Source organism: Desmodus rotundus, chromosome 3 (assembly GCF_022682495.2).
Source record: "Desmodus rotundus isolate HL8 chromosome 3, HLdesRot8A.1, whole genome shotgun sequence".
Classification (NCBI taxonomy): Eukaryota; Metazoa; Chordata; class Mammalia; order Chiroptera; family Phyllostomidae; genus Desmodus; species Desmodus rotundus.
The window spans coordinates 26010850-26035981 of record NC_071389.1 but is presented as its reverse complement, the minus strand read 5'-3'; the positions used below and the strand labels follow the sequence as shown (position 1 = coordinate 26035981).

The 25132-nt window shown below is 37.3% G+C and overlaps 1 protein-coding gene across 2 annotated transcripts in view; it reads right to left on the bottom strand.

The window, feature by feature from the left end:
• Positions 1-25132, bottom strand: part of RLF (RLF zinc finger) — an 80224-nt gene that overhangs the window by 29989 nt on the left and 25103 nt on the right. Inside the window, exons 2-5 of one of the 2 annotated variants that reach the window (XM_024554627.4) lie at positions 21405-21559; positions 19350-19431; positions 14494-14626; positions 8909-9111 (exon numbers count right to left, since the gene is read on the bottom strand). In XM_024554627.4, the coding sequence (XP_024410395.2) occupies positions 8909-9111; positions 14494-14626; positions 19350-19431; positions 21405-21559 (573 nt within the window). Of the gene's footprint in view, positions 1-8908; positions 9112-9624; positions 9714-14493; positions 14628-19349; positions 19432-21404; positions 21560-25132 lie in introns of those variants that run through there. The other variant, XM_045190882.3, reaches the window with a different exon arrangement.

Genomic DNA, 25132 nt, shown 5'->3' with positions numbered 1-25132 from the left:
AGGTCCTGTTTGTTCCTTTCCCATCAAGACAAGGAATAAGCCTTTGCTACTATATCCATTAACCACATTAAACACTGAAGGTGTAGTTCATTCAGGGGCCAAGGCTGAAATGGACCCACCCTATAACTGTGTCAAGAACTTTTCTGACAGATTTCTTGGTTCTTCATAATAACAAAAGTGTTTCATGTTTAAAACATTATCCCTCATATTATATGTGGAAAACTTGATCTTTGCAAGGATTTCCTCTTTCAGTAGTGAAAAACATACATAGGAAAAACCGACTTGGGATACTTCTCCATGGCCAAGCCTGTAACTTTCATTAAAATATTTTCATATGTAAAATGAACAGCAATGTCATCTCATTCAATTCTAAATGAAGTATTTACAAACTAGAACTTGAGGATTCCATGGAGTTCTGAATTTTGGCTTTCAAGCTAATCCTGTCAATTATTCTTAATTGTATGTGTCTGCCTGAATCTTCCCCAGCAGAGGTTTCCCATTACACACACCTATTACTGTGATACCCACAGGTGCCAACATGCAAGTACTTCTATTCCCTGCTGCTGCTCAAGTTAATTTGACTCTTCTGAACTCAGGAGATAGTCAAATCCTGAAGTAGATAGCAAAATATGTGCATAACTCTTCTACCTTAGAATATGTGCTGATTTTAAGTTAAGGAACATCTAGTGATTCATTAGTACTTTTCTAAAGCAAATTTTAAAGATTCTCTTTAGTTCTATTGTCACTTGCAGAAGAAAGCATCACTGGATAAGAGACTAATTATGATGGTTCTAGTGTTCTTTTTAAAATGATTTTATGATGTATGCTAAATGCTTTCGCATTAATTCAACAGCTTAATCCCAACCATTATAAAATATTTTAAATCACACCTTATATATAAATGTATAAATATGAATAGAAGGATATACCACCAAGATGCTTCCTATTAGAACATGGCTCACCAATGCGTACCAAATGAAAATAAGCTGTACAGTGGAAAGAGGGCTGGCCAGGGAGTCAGGAGGTCTGCATTCTAGTCTGGGCTTGGACATCAGCTTAATGCAGGTAGGGCTTTGGAGGTATTACCATCCTGGCCTTAGTTTCATCATTGATAAAACACAGGTTAGGCTAAATAGTATTTAATGGTTGTAATACACTGGAAAATCTGATTCTTATAGAGCTAGGATCAGTAAACATTTTTTGTACAGGGTCATATAGAAAATATTTTTAGCTTTGAGGGCCAAATGGTCTGTTACTCAACCCTGTCACTGTACAGAAAATAATAGCCACAGATTATTCGTAAAACTTTATTTACAAAAACAGTTAGTTGGGTCACAGGCCATAGTTTTCCAACACCTCTGTTTTTGTCCTGTCAGCAAGACTTGTCCTTTCTTCTGTTGCTAACTCCAATTTCTTCTAAACCTAATACATACTTTTTCTAAGTTTCTTTCTAAAACACTGTTTCAATCATTTCACTTCCTACCTTCAAAACCTTCCTAATATCCACTGCATCAAATCTTAGCTCTAATGCCCTGAATTTTCAGAAGCATTCCTTTTCCACACCCAACAGATCTCTCTCACAAGACCTCAACACCCACTCTCTGCCCCAAGCAAGGTGTTCTATAGGGCAACGGTCCCCAACCCCCAGGACTGAGGACTAGTACTGGTATTTCTGTGGCCTGTGAGGAAGACCTGGCTGCACAGCAGGAGGTAAAGGGGCAAGCCAGCGCTGGCAATACTGCTTGAGCTCCACCACCTGTCTCCCCCTCCCCCCCCCTCCGCCCATCTATGAAAAGATTATCTTCCATGAAATCGATCCCAGGTGCCAAAAAAGTTGGGGATAGCTGCTATACAGGGTACTGAACAAAGTACACATTCATTTCTGTCTACTACCACATTCAGTTATCTCAAAACCATCCCTTCTACCTTCCACACCCCATCAGTATTTCAAGGTCCAACTCAAGGATCAATTTTTATAAAGCCTTTTATTCCAGTCTACAAAGACGTTAACTCCACACTGCTACTGAATTTAGGGGCAGTATTCTATGGCTTAGAATTTATCTTCCTGTAATTGTTTCTGGCAACCAAACTAGGCCATACATACTCTTTGAATTTGCCAATGCTTAATACAATGCTAGAAACAATACAGGTTTTAAATAAACAAAAGGTTGAGAGATTAAAGAAAAAGTTATTGTTATAGAATGGAGAAGAATCAAATCCAAGGTCTAGCATTTTTGATTCTTCTGAATTCTTTTGGTCTAAGAATAACCATTACTGTATCTTATCATGATTAAGTTTCCCAAACAAAATACTGCAGCTGTTTTAGGAGGTGAGCAGTCTTCCATCTCATTACCCTTCCCAACATGGCAAATAAATAAATTAGCATATAGGCTTGTACTTAGTCCCTGTAAGTGCCTACTTTGTGGCTAAGTATTCTTCTAGAATGCAGGGATGTAGCACTGAACAAACCTATGTCTCTCTCCTTACAAAGATTTTAATCTAGTGGAAGGAAGTAGAGAATAACCAAACATGATATCTAGAAGTAGTAATGTATATTACAAAGAAAAAAAACCCAAGTAGGTAAGGGTGAAAGTAACAGGGGCCATTTTATATGGGTTTGTATTGGGTTGGCCAAAAAGTTCATTTAGTGTTTTCTATACAATGATGCTAGTAGTGTTTGGTTGTCTTTAACTTCATTTGAAACAATTTAGTTAGATTGTATTAGACAGCTGTCAAATCAGCATGAATTTTAAAAAAACTCATCAAAATTAATGTATTTTGGTGCAGCCGTTTTAATACTGAAAATGGAAGACAAGCAAATTTTCAGCATAGTATGCTTTATTATTTAAAAAGATAAAAATGCAACTGAAACACAAAAAAAGATTTGTGCAGTATATGGAGAAGGTGCTGTGACTGATTGAATGTGTCAAAAGTGGTTTATGAAGTTTCTTGGTACTACTGACAGACATCATGGCCAAACAACGCTTTGCTGTGGGGCTGTCTTATGCATTGGGAGACATTTAGTAGCACCCCTGGCCTCTACCCACTGGAAGCCAATAGTGGAGATACTCAAAATATCCAAATCAATAAAGTTATTGGTGAAAGTGAAAAATGTCTTATATTTTATGGAAAAAATCCTATGGACTTTTTGGCCAACCAAATATATATTTATAATAACAATGGCAAATATTTATTGAAGAATTAGGGCAGAGTAAAATAAGGGGTAAGATATTATTTTAGATGGGACAGTGAGGAGGGCCTCTCTAATATGGCAAGGAGAGATGTAAAGGAATGAGCAACCCAAATTATCTTGTGGAAGGACATTCCAGGCAAAGGAAATACTAGGTAGAAAGCTCTCAGGTAGGGACATGTTTGTCTTGTTCAATGAGCAGCATAGACAAGGTGGCTGGAGAGCAATGAGCATTAAAGTGTACAAGACATGGTCAGAGGCCCTGGCCAGACAGCTCAGTTGGCCAGGGCGTCGTTCTGACATACCGAGGCGGTGGGTGTGATCTCCAGGCAGGGCACACACAAGAAGCAACCAATGACTACATAAATAAGTGGAACAACAAACTGTCTTTCTCGCAGCCTTCCTCTCTCTCAAATCAGTTAAGTAAAAAATTTTTTTTAAAGATAGGGTCAGAGATGGTTAGAGAAGTAGGCAGGGGCCATGTCACATAGAATAAAGAATTCTGGGTTTATTCTGAAAAGATGGAAAGCTGTTGAATGGTTATGACCAACTCAGTGACATGCCTGATTAATCTGAGATTATTTTGGCTACTTTTGAGAAAAAATTTGTTGGAAGCAAGAGTGACAGTAAGCACACCAATCTGGAGACTTCTGATTTCATCTGCGTATCCCCAATGTCTAAGACAGCACTTGGGATATAAAGCCTTAAATATATAACACCTAGGACAATATTTATTATCCCATATCTTTAATATAATATACCAAACTCAGCTTTGATTCTCAGCATTACCACTTTCAGTTTGTAACCACTCTCATATTACTTAATCTGAGCCTTAGTTTCCTCACCAATAAAATGGAGCTACGTAAGAGTTTTAGTGAGGATTAAATGTAACAATGTATATAAAGCACTTAGCCTCATACGGCCTACCACAAGTTAGGACTCAAAAAAAAAAAAAAATGGTAGCTGGTTATTTGCTACCCATCCCCCCACCTCCAACACTGAGAATACAGTTGAAGACAAGTGACTTCATTTAAAGGGAAGTTCATAAAAACAACTAAAGCCCCTTAATAGCAGGAATATCAGGAACTTAGTTATGGACATGTTAAATTCGAGATGCTATTTATTAGCCATACAAGTAGAGATAGTAATTAGCGGTTGGATATACAAGTCTGGAGTTCAGAGGACAGAACTGGACTGGAAATAAAACATTTGGGATTTAGATCATAGGTGGTACTTACCATCATGAGTCTAGCTGAGATCACCGAGGGAATAAGTATAGATAGAAAAGAGAGGACACTCAAAAACAGAGTCCTAGAGTACAGGTAGAACTGAGAAAGAACAACCAAGCAGGTAGACAGAAAACCAAGAGTGTGGTAACCTAGAACCAAGTGGAAAAACTGTTAAAAGTTTAAAAGACAAAGTTAAGAAGTCAGACTGAGTAAGATGAAAACTGAGAACTCTTCATTGGACTTAAGTGATGTGGTAAACTGGCAAGGGTGAATGCCATATTAAAAAATATTTAAGGAGAAAAATGTTAAACAATAAATTTAGACAATTTGTTTAAGAACTTACTCTGAAGGGCCTGGAGAGAAATGGGGTGGTGGCAAAGTGTAATTTCAAAATTTTTTTTAAGATGGAAAAAACAACAACATACGTCTTTACAGCAGAGGTTGAAACTGATGTAGGAGAAAAAAGGAGAACTGCTGTAACATTTCCCTTGAGGGGGCAAGAGCGGATGGTATTTGATACAGAAGTCAAGGGGATTGAGCTAAACTGGAAGAACAGATATAGTTCATCCTTAGTAACAGAAGAAATTCTGTGTATGTACAGATGCAGGCAGCTGAATAGATGTCATGAAAGGAGCTTATGGAAATTGTCTTATAACTGCCTCAATTTCCTCAGAGATATAGGTAGAAAGTTCATAAACAGTGACATGGGATACAAATTATAGTATGGTTGGAAGAGAAAGAAAAAGTATGAAACAGTAATTTAAGAGAGTGGGAGAATAAATGAACTAAGGAATTACAGTAAGTGATTTAAAGTAAAATTAGTTGGCAAGTGTTCCTCCACACAAGTTTGGCATCACTGGTGCAGGTTAAGATATAGAGTTTGTGGAAATTTAGGGATAATCAGGATATTGGTTAGTCAAGTAAGTACAATTAAGGGAGAGACCAGCAGAGGAACTGAGGGTGTATATAAAGGGTGATAACAATGACTGACTAGAAAAACAAAGTAAAGAGGGAGGTGAGAGCATGTAGAGGATGAGGAGAGTGAAAAGATGAGAGCATGAATAGACTGTTGATCCCGGTGGAGTCTTTACGGTAAAGAGAGTGAAGCAGAAAAAGAGAGTTGAGTTTGGAGAGGAGGATATTTGTAGTTCAACCTGTCATAAAATAAGAATTACTACATCATAGACCCAGATCTCTGGGATTCCTATACTTAACAAGAAGGTTCAGTGTAGAGGTAAAATGAGAATCCATATGTCAGAACTGAATGGCAGGTAAGAGACGTAAAGGGAGGAGATGAATTACAGCCTAGGAAGTCCTCATTTTTCTCTGTATAATTTAACAAAAACTATTAGAGAAAACTAATTTTAACTTTTCTAAGGAAAACAATGATTCATGTTTAAAAAAAAGAATGCAATCTGAGGACCTCCGGTCACGATGGCAGCACAGGCAGACATGGCTCACCTCTTCACACAACAACATCAAAATTGCAACTAAAATATAGAACAATCAGTGCTCAGAACTGCCAGAAATCGAGTTGAATGAAAGTGTGAAGTAGGAATTAAAGAAACTGTCTCCATCCAGATTGGCAGGAGGTGTGCGGGCACAGAATGGGCTAGTCCTTCACCCACATGTGGTGGATAAAAATTCGGAGGGATACCTTGGGGGTGAGCAGTCCCAGTCCCACACCAGGCCCCCAGCCCAGGGTTCCCATGCCAGAAAGATATGTCCCCACGACTTCTGGCTGTAAAAACCAGCAGGGATTGAGTCAGTGGAAGAAACTGCTGGAGCCCCAAGCAGTTCCTCTTAAAAGAAACCACACATGGACTCACCTACTCAGACTCACTCCCTCTGAGCTCCAGCACCAGGGTAGCACCTTGAAAGGTAGCAGTTAAATATGGGGAGAAATTGAAGTGTCTGGCATCAAGGCAAGCAGAGGCCATTGTCCCTTTTCTAAACCCTCCTCCCCCCACAGAGCAGGCAACCTGGTGCCATATCTGAGACTGCATCAACCTGGCTAACATTGTTTGACCCAGGTGTGGATATCCCCAGTGACCCCACCGCACCAACTTCGGGGCCCACCCAAGCTGCTTTTCCATGTGAATGGCTAGTCTTGGCTAACACTTCACAACTTCCTAAATCCTATCAAACAAGCAACAGCTGGCCTCAGTTGAGTCCCAGGCATGGCACTAGCAGCAGCCAGCCTAGGTTCACAGCTTGGCCTCACCTGGGAAGGAATCTTCACCTGGGAGATTCACTTGGAATCTCCAAGTCCAGCACAAGTAGCAACCTTCTCAGATTGCTTTATAGCTCAGGTAGGTTAGCCCCAGGCAAAACACAGGCATGGGTTGACCTTGCACTGCACCACCTGGGAAAGCCCAGGGCCAACACACCCAGTGGACAGCTACAGACCATGTCAAAGAACCACCACCCTGCCCCTGCCCAGCTGATCCTCCACGGAGGGTGGAGGTTGGGTGGTAAGAGGTCATAGCCCATCCTTGCAGCAGACTGGCCTGGGTAAATCCCTCCCACTAATCTGCCAACAGCAACCAAGGCTCTACTGCAAGAGGAGGGTGTACTCAGCCCACATGAAGGGTGCACCTTGAGTATCCTGCTTGGATGATAGTGGAGGCTGTGCCACTAGACCATAAAGAACACCTACTACATTAGGCCACACTACTAAGACACAGAGTCAGAGCAGCTCTACCTAATACATAGAAACAAACACAGGGAGGCTGCCAAAACAAGGAGACAAAGAAACATGGCCCAAATAAAAGAACAGATCAAAACTTCACAAAAGACTTAAACAAAACAGAGAGAAGCAATCTATCAGATGCAGAGTTCAAAACACTGGTTGTAAGAATGCTTAAGGAACTTAGTGAAGACCACAGAAGCATAAAAAAGATCCAGTCAGAAAGGAAGGATTCACTAACTGAAATAAAGAACAATTTACAGAGAACAACAGTAGAGTACATGAAGCTGAGAATCAAATCAATAGTGTGGAACATAAGGAAGTGAAAAATAACCAATCAGAACAAGAAAATAAAATTTTTAAAAATGACTAAACAAAAAAAATGAGGATAGTGCAAGCAGTCTCTGGGGCAACTCCAAGAGGTCCAACATTTGCATTACAGGGGTCCCATAAGAAGAGAAAGAGGAAGAAATTGGAAATCTATTGGAAAAACAATGAAAGAAAAATTCCCTCATTTGGCAAAGGAAATTGACATGCAAGTCCAGGAAGCACGCATGAGTCTCAAACAAGATGGATGCAAAGAGGCTCACTCCAAGACACATAATTAAAATGCCAAAGGTTATAGATAAAGAGAGAATCTTAAAAGCAGCAAGAGAAAAGAAGTTAGTTACCTACAGGTAAGTTCCCGTAAGACTGTCAGCTTATTTCTCAAAAGAAACTTTGCAGGCTAGAAGGGATTGGCAAGAAACAGTCAAAGTCATGAAAAGCAGGGACCTACAACCAAGATTGCTCAACCCAGCAAAGCTATCATTCCACAACTGAAGGGCAGATAAAGAGCTTCCCAGACAAAAAAAAAACTGAAGGAGTTCATCATTAACAAACCATTATTATATGAAATGTTAAAGGGATTTATTAAGAAAAAGATCAAAACTATGAACCATAAAATGGCAAAAAATATATAAATCTATCAAAAATTGAATCTAAAAGAACTAAGCAAGCAAAAACAGTCAGAATCAGAGATAGAGAGCGTTTTGATGGTTGCCAGATGGGAAGGGGGGTGTGGAGGAATGGGTGAAGAGGTGAGGGGGTTAAGAAGTACAAATTGGTACTGATAGAATAGCCATGGGGATGTAAAGTACAGGATAGGAAATGGAGTAGCCGAAGAGCTTATACACATGACCCATGGACATATGCCTCAGGGAGTGGGGGGTGCTGGGTGGAAGGGGGGCAAAGGGGGAAAATCAGGACAACTGTAATAGCATAATCAACAAAATATAATTTTTAAAAAAGAATGTAATCTGATAAGTTTTTTTAAAAATTTAATCACTTTATTATTTTCTATGGTATCTAGTTTGTACTCTTAATCACTGTTCAAAATGTATTCATAGGTTCCAGAGTCCTACATTTCTTTGCTTACGGTTCAATGTATAAAAGTAATTTAAGCTAGTCTTAAGTGCCATTCTCTTTAGTTTATCTGTTGACATCAGTATTAATAATTTCTGCATTTCTCAAACAGAAAAATCATTACTTTAAGTAAAAACAACCTTCACATTTAAAGATTTCAAAGCAAACCATTACCCAAACATACATGCACTTGCCTATTCTTTAAATTACCCACTTTTCAAATCTACCTAAGAAATAACTTTATATTCAACCTCTTGAACAGTTAAACATACAATTAAAACAGTATTTTTCAATAGCCCGAGAAAAGACTCTTCACCTTGCCATGCAACATTTATCAAATTCTGTTAAAATTCTTAGTAAATGTAAATGACAACAGCAGTTATCTGCTTTACTCACCTCCTTAATAGCATCTTCATTAGGAAGAACAAAACATAAGCATGTGATATAGGCTTGCTGAAAAGATGACACATTTGAAATTTCTTTAGATTCTGCACATAGCTTTGATAAAGCAGTAGCCTGGGGGATGCAGTTAGATTTCAACAAATGTTTTATTCGCATTTGCAGAAAGAAAGGTCCTTCTTCTGCAATCAATTTATTGACTAGAAAAAAGGAAAAATGAAACAATTTAATAGCATACCACATAATATGTTGTGGTTGTTGAAGTTTGATATCTTTTGACGTTTGTTTTAGTGAACTAAAAATTCCGTTGATATAACTAGGAAATTGAATCTAGTCTCAATACTCATCTAACAGAGCAGAGAGCAAAATAAAATAATTTTGCTAAAGCTTCCCACATTATTTAGACAGTTTTATTTGGAACACCAAACCTTTTAATAAAGCTACTATCATTTCATCAAAATTTATTATTTGACCTCCTTCCTCATTTTCTGATAAGGGTAAGAAGAAAAAGTGAAATGAACTATAAACATAAGTGCAAGAAAAAGAAGGAAGTGGCCTATGTAGTATTAACAACTTACACTTATGAGGTACGAACCTTTAAACTCAGTTTTTATATACCTCTCGTTTATTCCTCACACCACCACCAAGGCAAGTCTTATCATCCCCAGTTTAAGGTTGGAAAAATCAATATTCAGAGAAATTAGGTAACTTGCCAAAAATTCCAAAGCCAGTGGTGCTCTTTCCTCTAAACCAGGCATTTCTCAAAGTGTGTTCCACCGACCAAAAGACCTGAGAGATAGTCCTAGAAAAAAAAAGGATTCCTTGGTCAAATCTCTGAACAGTCCTGCAATAAAGAAAACTGTCCACTTTTATTTATTCCAGTGTTTCCCAAACTGATTTGACCAGAGAACCCTTTTACACATATTATTAGTACAATGTAAAATCTATGTTCCTGGTTCAGTACACACTTTGGAAAATGCTGCTGAGTAGTACTAAATATTAAGCACCCGAGCACTGATTTGCACAGTGTTTTGGACAAGCCCTCAATTTATGAATAGTAGATATTCAGCAAATGTGCGGCATCATTTTACATAGTATTATTTAAAGAATAGCAGTGTCAAGACACAAGTTGTTTTGTTTTCCTTCTACACTGATTCCAGTCCCCTAGTCTACCTCCCCAAGAAACAATAACCACTTCCAATTTCTTGTTTACACTTCCAAAAAAATTCTGAGTACCAAAGTCATATTTTTCCCACTTAATATATCATACATGTCATTCTATCATCATTGTACATTTAGAGGTACCTCAATATTTTAAAAAACTGAATAGTATTCCACTGTGTGGGTGTAATTTAACCAATCCCTACTGATACACTTACAAGTTGTTTCCAATTTTTGGCAATCCTCAATAATGCTACAATATAGAGCCCTGTACCTAGACTATTCCACACACGCATGACTGTAGATCTATGGGAAAACTTTCTACAGGTGAACTGCTGCCAAACTGATCTCCAGAGGTTGCACCAATTTATACTGCCACCATTTATAGGTGGAAGGTGCCATTTCCTGTGGCACTTCAAAAAGGTCTGGATGCCAGAGCTTCAACTCTGGAGACTTTGATTTAGCAGGTGGAGACTGCACCTCTGGGGTGGGTGTGTGCTTTGGTTTTAATTTCCACAGATAGCTAATATGCAGGCATGGTTAAAAAGCATGGACAGAAAAATCACTTTTACTTGGACTTTTCCAAGTTAGTCCCACAGGCACTAAATCCCACAAAAGAACTCATAATCATACCTTCCACTCAAAGAGCTCCCCATTCCTTACTTCTATTTTCAGTAACGGCATTCTCTCAATCATACAGAAATGAAATTTTGGCATTATTCTTCCCTGCCACATCCTTTCCTCAAGGAAATCAACTTAGTTATTGTGCCCTAGTAATTCTTTTCAAAACTCCAATCTAATTCCTCCATATTATTTCCTGCCACATCTGTTAGCTCTATATCCTATTCTGCTCTATTTATCTGCCCTCCAGGTTGTAAGCATTTTCACAAATCCCACACCTGAAAACAGGCATATTACGTACACACACACACCCTTTAAGTCCCCACATTTACTTCTTTCACCTCACTTATATTTCTCTTTAAGTTCAGTAATAAAAGCTTACAGTATACATATGTTAAAATCTCAGGTTTGGGAACCACCAATCAGAGGGTGAACTGTGACTCTGATACATACTAGCTGTGAGACCTCTGGTCAAATTGACTTCTTAGAGCCTCAAGTTTTTCATCTGTAAAAAGGTCAGTAACACCCACCACACAGAGATGAAAGAATCATAAATGAAATATTAGTAAGGCAGATAGGACACTTACCGCAGGGCCAGGCACAGAGTAAACGCTCAATACTAGTTGCTATTACTTGTCTCTGACATCCCTCTTATTACATCATCAAAAATTTGTGATTACCATGTCTTCTTAACTTCTGTATTCCCTATAGCACTAAGCCCAATGTCTTGTGTATTTGAGGAGTTTAATAAAACCATGTATTTAGTAACTGAATAGTAATCACTCCTTAATCAAAAACCTTCAACCTCCTCACCTGAGCTCAAATTCTGCCCCCCAAATCTCAACTCTGTGGCCTTGGGCACACACAATCTCTCACCTGTTTTATGGATTAAATGAGATAGGAAAGCACTAATATAGTGTCCACCACATAACGGGCACTCTGTATACCATACCTGTTATTTCGAGAGGTAACTATTTTACTCAACATATTCGACCAAAGTTAAACTGCTATATCAACTTTTAACCCAGATCAATCTTGCATTTTAAAAAATCATTTTAAGTTATATTAAAATCAACCTTTATTTTTATAAAAGGAAATCATACATACACTTTAATATTTAAAGTATATACTGAGAAGTCTCACACTCTCAATCGTGATCCTTTCTGTATTTTTCCCTAAATATTTTAATACAAAAAAAATTTAATCATATATTCCCTTTTCCATCTAGATTCAGCAGTTGAACTGTTTTGGTATATGTCTTTACCTAATTCTTATTTTTCTGAACCATTTGAAAGTCAGCTGCAAATATGATGACAGTTTACCTTTTATATAGTTCATCATGTAAAAAACAGTAACATTTAGGGTCCAGTTAAAAAAAACAGCTTTTTCCCCCAATCAGGAAAGTCTGTTTTTATTTTTACTAGAGACTCAAGTGGCACATGACAATTAATAAAATGGCTTCAGAGGTAAGGAACAGAAGGGAAACAAAAATTAAACCACCAGGGGTAAGTAAGAGCTGTCTAGTTCCTTCTCAGCCTGATACAGGGGAAAGAGTTGGTGCTTCTCCACAATAAGGATGGATCCCTTCTTTCAAACCTTGGTAGGGGAGAGAGAAGAAAGCAAAAGGCTACTACTTTGGTACTCCTAAGTCTCATGGAAAAGGGGAGAAAGCCTGTGTTTTGAAGCCATAAATTATAGGATATAAGTCAGTTGGAATACTGGCAGATACCAGGTGGTAGTAACACTGGGTGACCTTTGAGTTGGAGTCACTTCAGTTTGTGATGGGAGGATCCCGCTATTGATGGGGGTTTGAGGTCTCTGGGGCTATGGGCTACCCCTACTTCCAGCTGCTGCCATCACAGCTGGCAGCAGAGGAGGTTTTGTGGGTGTTAGACCTCAGACTGGAAACCTTCTATAGGGCTTGGCTGGGGTTATTCTCACCATCCCCAGCTTCTGTGGTAGGCTGTTGGGTGGAAGGGCCTTCACTACCTGGGCTGGAATCTAGGTGGGAGAAATCCTTTATGTCTCTGCTAATCATGGCAGGCAGAAGTGTCCACAACTGGTACTTAGTACATATTCCAGCAATAAATTGTGGGGTGGGGTGGGGGAGGGTGCAGGGGGGCCCACAAAACTCAAAGACTTCAAGGCAGGAACAATAAAAGTCTTATAGACTTTTTTTTTTAATTCACAAAACTAAACTGAAAAGCATTTATGGAGTTCCTTGGAGGTTTAAAAATGTACATTTTTCTACTTCTGATTATTACAATATTGACCAGAAGATAATCAATGAGAAGATAGCCACTGCTTTCTGAGAGTCCAATGTTAATATCTGGGCTGCAAGGGCAGTTGAGCTATAAAAAATGCTTTCTCATCTTTTGACCTGAAATTAGGGTAAGGGTCAACTGAGAAAGCAGGTAAGCCACAGGCTGATTCTCAGACTAATTCCTTAGGTATGTAGGTATCCTGTACCCATTCAGTCTTATAGATAATGGGTACTAAATCTTTATTGAACAGATATGGGAAGTTAGGTGAACAGTGCTCATCCCTGCTTCTGGATTTTCTTTTGCTATGTGAAAAGAAATTAAGTACTATTAATTCCTGAGGTGGGGTGGTGTATTTGATTAGCATACATCAAGGGAAAATAAATTGAGGACATATAACAATTCCACCCTTTTCCTTGGGCATGGGCCTGCCCAGAGAGCATGAGTTCTTCTCTACTCTCGTCCACACTTATCTAAACTGGGACCTGTCAAATTCTAGGATCCTTTTGAAACTATTTGGCTCTGCCCTGTAACAAATTTTATTAACAATAAAGGTGATACTTTAGCCTCCATCTGCCTATATTTATAAAGGAATGAAATTTATTGGGTACCTCAACAGAAAACAATAAACACCAACCTCTCTGCTATTTAACAGCTCTTTTCCTTATTCTTTTTGTATTCTTTCTTTTCTGTCAATGTAACTGATAAGCAAAATTATCAGAGGAAAAGGACCAAAAGAAAATCTGAGTACTATTACTGGTAATCTCACTATATGCAAAAACCCCCAAATGGCATGTATAGAGTAGGTCGTCAAACTTGGTGAATGAATAAACTAACTGGGATATTTTAAGGCACGAAGATTCAAATGGTCTGTTCTAAGACCTAAGCTAACTATTAATCAGAATTGTAAATAAAAGCTGTTCTGGAACTCATTTTTATTCTAGAAACATACTTAACAGAATGTGATTTTTAAAATTTTCCATTAATTTAAAGCAAATGAAATCACACACAATTGTTGGTTATACTACACAATATACTTTTCTGTGTCTAAAATGTAAATGTCAACTCAAATACAAAAATTTTCTGGTCTTAAACTGACAATTTTGGAAATAAAAATGTTCACTTTTTGCATTTATCAGAAAACACTATGTTCAAATATTTCTGAAATTTAAACAGTTTTTTCACAGTCCTCAGCTGTAGCAACCAGTGAACAAATTATGAACAAAGCTCTACTATATACCAAAGTCAAGAAGCAAATCATTCATTTCTATCACAGGAACTCTGTACGACATTGTTACTCAATACACCATTTTAAAATAAGCACAAAAGGACATTAGAACTCTACCTAAAAATGCAAGAATCTTTAGGCAAAACATTAAATGCTAATGGTTAGTTTTTACTATTCCAAGGAGAACAGAATGACTAGGAATAGATATACACAGGTAAAATTCACAAAATTTTAACCCATAAATCAATTTTAATTCTCTTAGAACTAAGTCCTCCTTCAATATAGTCAGTAAGTTTAACAGTAAAGCTTACCTTCTTCTGTTTCTACTGGTTGTTGAGCAAGAATTTTAAGAAGAACTGGATTTTTCCACACCCCCTCCTTGGTAACATGAACCAGTATTTGTAGGTTATTATTCCCAAATTCCAATAATGCATCATGTGACTCCTAAAACAAAAAACAGCACATCCAGAAAAAAGGCTAATAAACAATACAGATTGTAGTTTTGCCTTTTAAATATATCTGAATGTCTATGAAAGGACCTGTATTGGGGGGGGGGGGGCAGGGTACGGGGGCGGGGGGGGTGGGGACTATCCTTAAAGCTTTGTGGGATTATGGTACTGCTCTTTTAAAGAATGAAATTTGGGTGCTTCCACTAAGTTAAAGGGTACCTTTAAAATGTTCTCCTGAATTTCCCTTAGGTTTAATTATCATAATTAATTTACATCTTTGCATTACTAAATTATTTTACAGCCAATGATATCGCTTTGCTTTAAAGGATTCTGCAGTATTCACACAGGCAACATATTCCTTTGAATAAAAATATTAAGCCCTGGCTGGTGTGGTTTAGTGGACTGCGCGCCAGCCTGTGAACCAAAAGGTCGCTGGTTCAATTCCCAGTCAGGGCACATGCCTGGTTTGCAGGCCAGGTCCCCAGTAGGGGGCACGTGAGAGGCAACCATACACTGATGTTTCTCTCTCTTTCTCCCTCCTTTCCCCGTTCCCTAAAAATAAATAAATGAAATCTTAAAAAAAAAATTAGTGACATCAAGCACATACTTTTTACTTGTTTAAATTATCTATCAAATGGCTTTTTAATGAGAGATGGCTCTATATAAAATGTCATGGCAAGTCTAGGTTACTCTCATTCTATCTCCTCAGAAAACAAACAAAATGTAATTGCCAATAGTTTGTTCTTTAAAAGTACTGACATACCCACACAAAAAAGGGGGTCAGAGATTTAACTTGGCATACATGATTAAGGATATGTCTCGCTATCTTCTACCACTAGTGAGGATTATTGGTTGTTGCCAGTCTAAAGTTTTTAACTTATTTTTCCGTATTTTAGACTGCTAAAATTCTCAAGGAACATAAGCTTCCATTTACTGCAATATATTCCTTTGGAGTTTAAAAAGTTTTAAAAAAGTTCACTGATTAAGAATGTTATCTTATATTCACTCAATTGAAATATGAAAAATAAAGTTCATTTTTTCCACTTAATTTTCACATAAAAATTATAGGTTTTTGCCCTGGGTGGGTGTCTCAGTTGTTTGGAGTGTCATTCCTCTACACCAAAAGGTTGTGGGTTCGATCCCTGGTTGGGAGCATGTATGGGAGGCAACTGATCTCTCTCTCTTCCTCTCCCTCACCATCTCTCTCCCTCCCTCCCCTCTCTGTAAAATCAATGAAAGCAAGTCCGTTATCTTCTACTAAGAAAGGGTTTAAGACATAAAAATGACACAGAAAGTGACATTCCCAATTAGTACTTTACTAATAGCTATTATTTTACTAATGGTGCTCAACTTATCCTCTTTCTCCTCAATTTAGGACAACAGGCATTTACTTTGCAGGGAAGGTGAAGATTGTATGTGACAATTTCAGAATTTGCTGTGTCTGGTTACCATGTTCATAATATATAAACATAACAGTCCCATTATACTTTATGTATAAAATACTATCACCAACCATGATACACAGCAACTAAAATAAAAGCTACAGTTTGAGTTAAAAACAAAAACAGCTTTCTACTTTTTCATCTGCTCTAAACACTGTTTATTCTGAGTAAGAATGATATGTGTGATCTTTTGTTACCCATGTATATATTTATATTATAGCAAAATTACTTTAAAAATATTAAATAAAATCTTTAAAAATTATGATGGAATTTTAAGAACAATTTTAAAACTTAAACTGTAAATCTATAATACAGAAATACTAGCACAAGATGTTCACTCTAGCACAATTTACAATAAATAGCAGAGATTTGGTCAAATAATTTATGGTATAACAGAATCCCAAGTAGTTATCAGAAAGGGAGATCTACTGAATATATATGCAATCCTAGACATATGTCCATGATCACGATATTGAGATTTATAAGATACGTAATCTTCATCCACAGTTCCTGGGCATGGAAATTCCCCACCCCTTCCTATGTACACTGCCTTATCTGGCTATTTCTCTGTTACATCCTTTCATAATAAACCAGCAATCTAGTCTCTGAGTTCTGTGAGCCTCTCTAGCAAATTAATCGACCCCTGTGGTTCCCGGCAGTCAGAAGTATAGGTAACAACCTGGACTTGCACATTGCATTCTGAGTTGGAGGGAGTCATTATAACTGCCAATCTGTATAGCCAGCCGGTGAGCAGTCCAGCTAACTACCTGGGTTTGTGGCTGTTGTCTGACGTGTGTGTGGGAAGGAGGAGGGAGGCAGTCTTATAGGACAGAATGCTTAACCAGTGGAATCTAATGCTCTCTTCTCTGGGTATATAGTGTCAGAATTCAGTTGAACTAATTCTTCAACACCCTTCTGGAATCCAAGATTTACTTGTTGGTGTGGGAAAACCACACCCTATGTTAATATTGGGTCCGGGGAACCTCATTTAATGATAAAATTATTGTTTAAAAAAAGTTACAAAAAATAGGGTCTTGTTTTTATTAAAAAATCCATTTCAAAAAATCCATTTCAGAGTTGTTTTTTTAAACAGGAAAACTCTTATTTATTTATTTTTAGAGAGGGGGAAGGGAGGGAGAAAGAGATGGGGAGAAACATCTACGTGTGGTTGCCTCTCACATGGCCCTCACTGGGTACCTGGCCCACAACCCAGGCATGTGCCCTGACCAGGAACCGAGCTGGCGGCCCTTTGGTTCACAGCCTGCAATCAATCTACTGCGCTACACCAGCCAGGGGTCAGAGTGTATTTTTATGTTCATAGGGGAAATGTCTGGAAGGGTCAGACAGCTTTAGGTTATGACTGAGTGTTCTATCTGTGGTCTGCCTGCTCTCATAAAACTATTCTCTTATTAAAAGTACCCTGAAAACCATCTATAGCATTGTGACTTATCACTTAAAATAAGAAAACTTCAGGGTTTTACCTTTTAGATTTCAAAAGGACTATGGCATACATCTATCTGTACCTCTACTGCATTTATTTTATTAAACATTCAAAAATATATACTAAGTATCTGATAAAAAAAATTACACAGATAGGGAAAAAGTGAAATATTTTATTCAGGCATACTATGTAAGAAGAGAATAAAGAAATGAGAGTATTCTCTCTTCAAAGAATACTAATAAAAATAATAGTAACAGCCCTAATAAATTAAGTAGATTTGCCCTTCTAGAATGCCATACCCCAGGACAAAACTACTGGCAGGCCTCAGAACAAAGAGTAATGAAATCAATGTGCTATATATGAAAGATGATTGTAGCCACCGTATGATTTCGTGAGGAATTAGTACCACATTACAGGATTAAAACGGGCCGATAGCCCTGGCCGGGTAGCTCAGTTGGTTAGAGTGTCATCCCGATACGCCAAGGTTGCAGGTTCAATCTCCAGTCAGGGCACATACAATAATCAACCAATAAATGCATAAATAAGTGGAACAACAAATTCTTGTTTCTTTCTCGCTCTAAAAATCAATATAAAAATAAAATTGACCAAGAATATAACAAAGAAACCTCCTCTTCCTAAAGAGAAAAAGATTAACATTATTTCATTTTGGATGATACAAGTATATCCCAGGAAGGAAATTTCCAGATAATGAAGTGTATCTGTTAATATGCAGATCTTTACTTATGTCTACATGAAGCAGGTCCAAGCTACTATGGAGTTTGGGTCTTCAAGGAAGCAGTTAAACCTCGGATATAAATCGGGTGTAACTTTGGGCAACCTAATTATTTAACCTCTCTATCTACGCCTGTCTCTGCATTTGTAAATGGAGTCAAATGATTACAAGGCTTGTAATTTGATTAAAAGATACAAAACATGCTGAGCAGTGTTTGGCACATAGTGATAAATAAATGATAACTATTATTACTTATATTATGATTTTTTAAAAGATTTATTTTTAGAGAGGCAGGAATGGAGGGAGAAAGGGATAAAAACATCATGTGTGAGAGAAACACCAACTGACTGCCTCTCACACGCACCCCAACTGGGACTGAACCCACAACCCAGGCATGTTTCCTGATCAGAAACGAACTGGCAACCCTTCGCTTTTCAGTATGATACCCAACCAACTGAGCCACACCGGCCAGGGAATAAGTCTATTTCTTAAAAAATAGTTTCTCTGTCTCTACCAGTAACAAGCAACTTGGCCTCCTGTCACTGGGCAGTACATTTTCTTTTCTTCCTACCCTAATCTCCTCCTCCCCAACCTGCTAGTTTCTGATCTGCTCACCCTTAGAAAGCTGATAATCAGGCTAATATGAGAGCCAATGTAGCTCTCCTGTAAATAAAATGCACAAACAGAATTTATGATGATTATTTTGACTTACAAGGCTTGACAGTAATAGGGGGATTAGGTCATTTCCCCCTGAAGTATTAGGAAATTACTAGGTAAGTGTACTATGAATGATCCAAATATTGCTACCTTATAACCATACACAATTTTATATTTTTAATAGCTTTATTCTGTTAAAATTGTTTTTGAATAATGAAAACTTCTTTATTGTTTTCTGAGCTATGTAAAGGCTAACAAAACCAAATGAAAAAAATCTTTTTAACACACCCCCTTCATCTAAAAGGTCTCTCATTTCACAAACTTAATACCAATGTATAATGAACCTGTTTTTGTTCTAAGTTTCCAAATTTAATTTGCTGGGAGAAATTAATTAGGTGTCTTCGATACCTAAACAGAAACCTTTCTTGAGCCCAAATCAACTCACCTGCAGAGACTGAAGAAAGAGTACCCACACTTCATGAGGCAGTTCAGTTTCAGACACTGAAAGTAGCAATTCAAAACAACTCCTACAATATAAATAAATAAATCAGTATATAAAGGTGCCTCAGGTCATAATCAAACCGTATGACACTGATACTGAATATATATTTTACAATTGTTTCGACTTTTAAATGTTGTTTTTTTACTCTTCAAAATTTTCTTCAACATTGTTACAGTGGCTTTCAACTTTAAAAAAGAAAAACCAGGAGACTTAATAATTACATTGTTACTTTAATACCTTCAGTTAAGAGTATAAACCTTTTCTAAATCACACACCAAACAGTTTTGCTCAGTTAATTACAGTGTGGGGAGGGTGCCCATATAGGAAACAATGAAACAAACACCGTCTTTGTTCTGATTCCAGAAGACAAAAACAGGAGCTCCTGCTCCTGTCAATTCAGCTGATACAGTGACAAATGCATGTAACTGTCATCTGTATAAGTTCTTGTCACTTACACAGGAAGCAGAAAGATAGGCAAGGCTATTTCTTTACCTCTGACAAATCAAGCAAGAAAAAAAGAGTTTTCTCCTTTCTACCCTAACCAATAATGAGAAAAAATAACAGATTTTTAGAAAGGAAATGCGTAACAACTTGAATAAAGATCAGCTCAAAATACCAATAAACCAACACCTCTCTAAAATCCTGCAGAATGTTACTTTACCCTTTAGAGATTAGCATGAGTAATACAGAAAACAGACTTAGTAGGAGGAATAATGGGATTATAAAACAAGGAATGTTTGTGTTCCATCAAAGGTATAGCATTAAAGGTTTTGGGTTTTGGAGAATAGGAAAGAAACCAGGTTGAGGCCAAAGGAAAAAAAAAAATGGACCACCCGGTCTAGAAGTTATCCCAACAAACAATCTGTAAACTGAACCAAGGTGATTCCCCACACAAAAACTAAATAGCTATCATATTTTTTCAGTTTGCAGATGAAATTACATTAGAGGTGTAATTTTGTCTGCTAGCTGGCAGCCATATATTAAAATAGCAGCTAAATTATCAGGGACTTTTAGGGTGGTAATCTTACACCATACCCTGGTATTTTCTGCTAGTAAAATTCCTAGTTCCAATAACATAACTGAATTGCAGATTTCATAATGTTTCCCCCTTCCCCAAAATGTTCCTCTAAGACTAAAACTGTTTCCAGATACTCTGTCACTTGAATTGAACTATACCTGAGGATAGAGAAAATCTACCATTCTTGGATTCTAGGCCTCAGTAGGAAAAGACACTAGAGGCAAATAGGTTACGTTGCCTGGCTTGTATGGGATTGGCCAAAAAGTCCATTTAATTTTTTCCATAAAATAAAAGACACATTTTTCATTTTCACCAGTAACATTATTGATTTGGATATTTTGAGTATGTCGTCTATCTCCCACTATGGCTTCTAGTGGGTAGAGGCCAGGGGTGCTGTTAAACACCTCCCAATGCATAAGATAGCTCCACAGCAAAGAATTACCTGGTCAAAATATCAATAGTAGTAAAAAACTTCAAGAACCACTTTTGACACATTTGAGCAGTTACAGCACCTTCTCCATTCACTGCACAGATCTTTTTTTTTTGCATTTCAGTTACATTTTTACCTTTTTTGAAATGATAAAGCATAACACGCCAAAAATGTTGCATATCTTCTTCCATCTTCAATATTAAAACGGCTGCACCAAAGTTCACCAATTTTGGGTGAGTTTTTTTTTTTTTTTAATGAACACTGATATGACAGCTGTCATAATACAGTCTAACTAAATAGTATCAAATGAAGGTAAAGACAACTAAGCACTACTGAAACCATCTTATGGGAAAAAACCTTTTTGGCCAACCCAATACTTTATCTCCTGGGAATCCGAGTGTGAAGTCTCAAAGCAAAGGAAATTTCATGCAAAAAGTATGACTCTAATGGTCCTTCACTGAATACCATGATGCCATAGGAACTACAAGTTAGGCAAACATTATGACCAAAAGTACTCAGTTTTAAGAATGATTTAAGTTTTTAAACTTACAGTACTAATCTGCCAAGCACTAAGAGGACATCTTCACATTCAGTAGTTAAGTACGGGCGTGCGCTGGCAAAGCTTTGGATGGCGAGTCGATATACCTCCAGGAGATACACCATATGTTCTGATGCATTCTTGTTGCTTGCATATTGCAATAGGGTCTAAAAAATAAAATTAAAGTTTTAATTATTTAAAAAATAAAAACAATGAGGCAAACACTGTCTTTGTTCTCTTTTTTATCTAACAGACACATACACCTTTTATTTGCCTTTTAGGATCCAGCTTGTTTAGAGGATTCTATTTTCATCACTTACTGAATTGTTTTTGTGGAGTTAAAGAAAAGGCAGAACTGCTCTTCTGACATGAAAATAAATCTATGAGTAGAGCCATAAATTGCCTACAGTGGTTCTTTCTAGAGGTCCAGAGTTACCATCTCTAAAATTCAATCAGTTTCATTAATACAACATTAAATTGAGCACTGACCATGTCCAGGCACTGGGTATACAAGAATTAAGACTGATCCCTGCCTTCTACAAAAAGACTTATGCCTGAATATGGCCCTCAGTTTTATACTTCAAAAAATATATATATTTTTGCATACATAGAACTGATTAGGCTTAATTTATTTATACTAATTTATAAAAGGTTGATGTTACAATTTATATTTCATTTTATTTTCAAAAATTAACATAAGTCAAATGGTTACTTGTTTACAGTGAGGGGATATATTGTCACCCAGGATACCTCATTTATCTAAGAGGTTGTCTGGCACAAAATCTAAAATAAAGGAAAATGAAGCTATAATTAGACTTGATAAATGACATGTCCAACATTAAGAATTTTCTGATAGACCATTATACAGTAAGAGTTCTCTTAACTAACACACTGAGTTATCGAATCTTTATATGCCAGAATGATCAAGCCAGTTATATTAGTATACCCATTCAATTAAGTACCTTGCTTCTTCACCCCTCACTTTAGAAAAATGGGCTCCTTCTGTATTTGCCCCCATTAAATCAAATCCCAAATTTTAATAAGAAAAAAACACTGAAAAACAAGATTATAAATCTGACCCCATAAAATTTCCCAGCAAAATGAGTAGAGAGAAGGAACACAGAATATGTATTTATCTGTTACATAGGTAACATTGAGCTTTACAAATTCATATTTAGTACCAGAATTTATTCTCCTTGAGATGAGATATTAAATCTTACCCATCATTATAGGCCTAATACTCCTCCATCTACAGGACATTCTCAATTCTCACTAAATGTTTGCTGAACACAGGCACCATTTTATTCATTTGACAAATATTTATTGATAGCCTTCTCTACATACAGTGCTGGGTGCTGGGGTAAGACATGGGGGCCTATCCTCCGGAGCTTTCAGAATGAGTCACACATGAGAGTTGAACCTACACATGCAAATTAAGCAACTGCTAGCTAAAGTATGCAAAGAGAAGGGCTGAGTGCATACGGATGAGGTGGGTCTTTCCACAGTCCACCTACATATTTAGAACGCTCCTGTCACCAATCTAATCATCCTCAGGCACAGACACTCCACAAAGACTACACCAAGTAACACGATTTCAAAGATTCAGTACATCATAGGTATTTATGGTTACAGTTTGCCCTATATTGATTTATATTTTTTTTAATTCCCGAATCTTTTTCATGTGTTAGTCCAATGAAATAGTGAAGTCTCCTTAACATACTCACTATGAACATACTCTAGGTATTTGGATAGTCACTGGAACAATCTTCACTCTAAGTTTTCTAAAAACACAAGACTTGACTTTGGGTGGTGAACACACAATGCAATATACAGACGATGTATCACAGAATTGTACACTTGAAACCTACATGATTTTATTAACCAATATCCCCCAATAAATTTAATGGAATTTTTAAAAGTATGAGTGAATTATAACTATCCAAATAATATTTCAAGGAATTATTTCATCAGAATAATGAAAAAGAAAAATGGAAAGTATCTTATTTTACTTTAGAAATTTAAATTTTAGACATCAATAAAACTGAAAGAGGAAATAAATGATAAATATAAATCCCTCAATTCACTGGCATTCTACAGAGACCAAATCAACAGCCTCTTCTCTTTGTTTCAGTAAACTCATTTATCCCATAAACGCCTATTGTGTGGCAACACTATGATGGGTACTGTGGATGGAGACTCTATTCCTACCCTTCAAAAGCTAAATCTACTGACAGATCAGAGATATACTATATAAAAATTAGCCCAATTAGGCACCATCCTCAACAATTTTAAGCATTCTTACTAGGGTGCTCTCATTCATATCCCAAGCAGATTATCTCTCAAGTTCTTGCTGCATACCTCACTCAACTGCCCCTTTAGACATTTCCATTTGAATGTCCTAGTCAAATCTCAAACTCAACATATCCAAAATAAACACCTTCACCAGAAAATATGCTCTTCTTTTCAGATGGCAAAGCTAAAAGATTATCTTTGAAACCACTACATCAAAGTCTGTAATTCAACCTCAGAAATACCTTTGTCTCCTTCCCCTAAGCTTTATTTCTAGAGCCAATGACCTAGACCAGGGTGCCCAACATCATTCAATTGGACTGCTATAATAGTCAACTTCTCTTGCTGAATACCCTCCATTTCTGTACATGTGTTAAATGACAACATATTTTTACATTAAAAAATTAATGCACGGGCCCTAGCTGGTGTGGCTCAGTGGACTGAGCGCTGGCCTGCAAACCAAAGGGTTGTTGGTTTGATTCCCAGTCAGGGCACATGCCTGGGTTGCTGGCCAGGTCCCCAGTAGGGGGTGTGTGAGAGGAAACCACACATTGATGTTTCTCTCCCTCTCTTTCTCCTTCTCTTCCTCTCTCTCTGACTATTCTCTCTAAAAATAAATAAAACTCTAAAAAACTATATTAAAATTTTTTTTTACAAGATCTGCTTGGAAAAAAATAAAAACTAATGCATGGGAGAAAAAAGACCAAAAGGTACTCACTAAAATGCTAACAGTTATTAGCACTGGGGCAGCAGTAGGATTATGAAAATTTTTTGTTGTCTGTATTTTTCTGAACTTCCCAGATTTTCTTTAACAGGCAATATTACCGTATTTTGCCATGTATTATGTGCTCCCATGTATAATGCGCACCCATGTTTTTGTACACATTACACACCATTATTATACCAATGGTATGCAATTGTTATACTCATGTATAATATGCATCCTTGTTTCTCCTTCAAAAATTTGGGCAAAAAGTGCACATTATACATGGCAAAATATGGTGCATTTACAATGAAGGGAAAAATATCTCCCCTCATCCCAAATCTACCTACATTCCTCACTGCATGGTTTCAAAGAGGTTGGCAGTATCCTGACTATTCTCTTGAAGTACCAAGGAGGGAAATTTCTTTCAGGATGGTCATTATTTCATACAGGAATGCATTCTAATTTAAAATTCAAATGGTTCAAGACTCAATTTCCCTATGGAATAATCATACTTAATGTTTCTGAGCACATAGTATGGGCTAGGTTTAGGCATTTTCCCAAGAGCTTTACATGCTACTAATATTTAAAGCAACCTGCCCTGGCTGGTGTAGCTCAGTGGATTGAGTGCTGGCCTGTGAACCAAAGCGTTGCTGGTTCAATTCCTAGTCAGGGCACATACCTGGAGAGGCAACCACACACTGATGTTTCTCTCCCTCTCTCTCCCCCTCCCCCTCTCTCTAAAAGT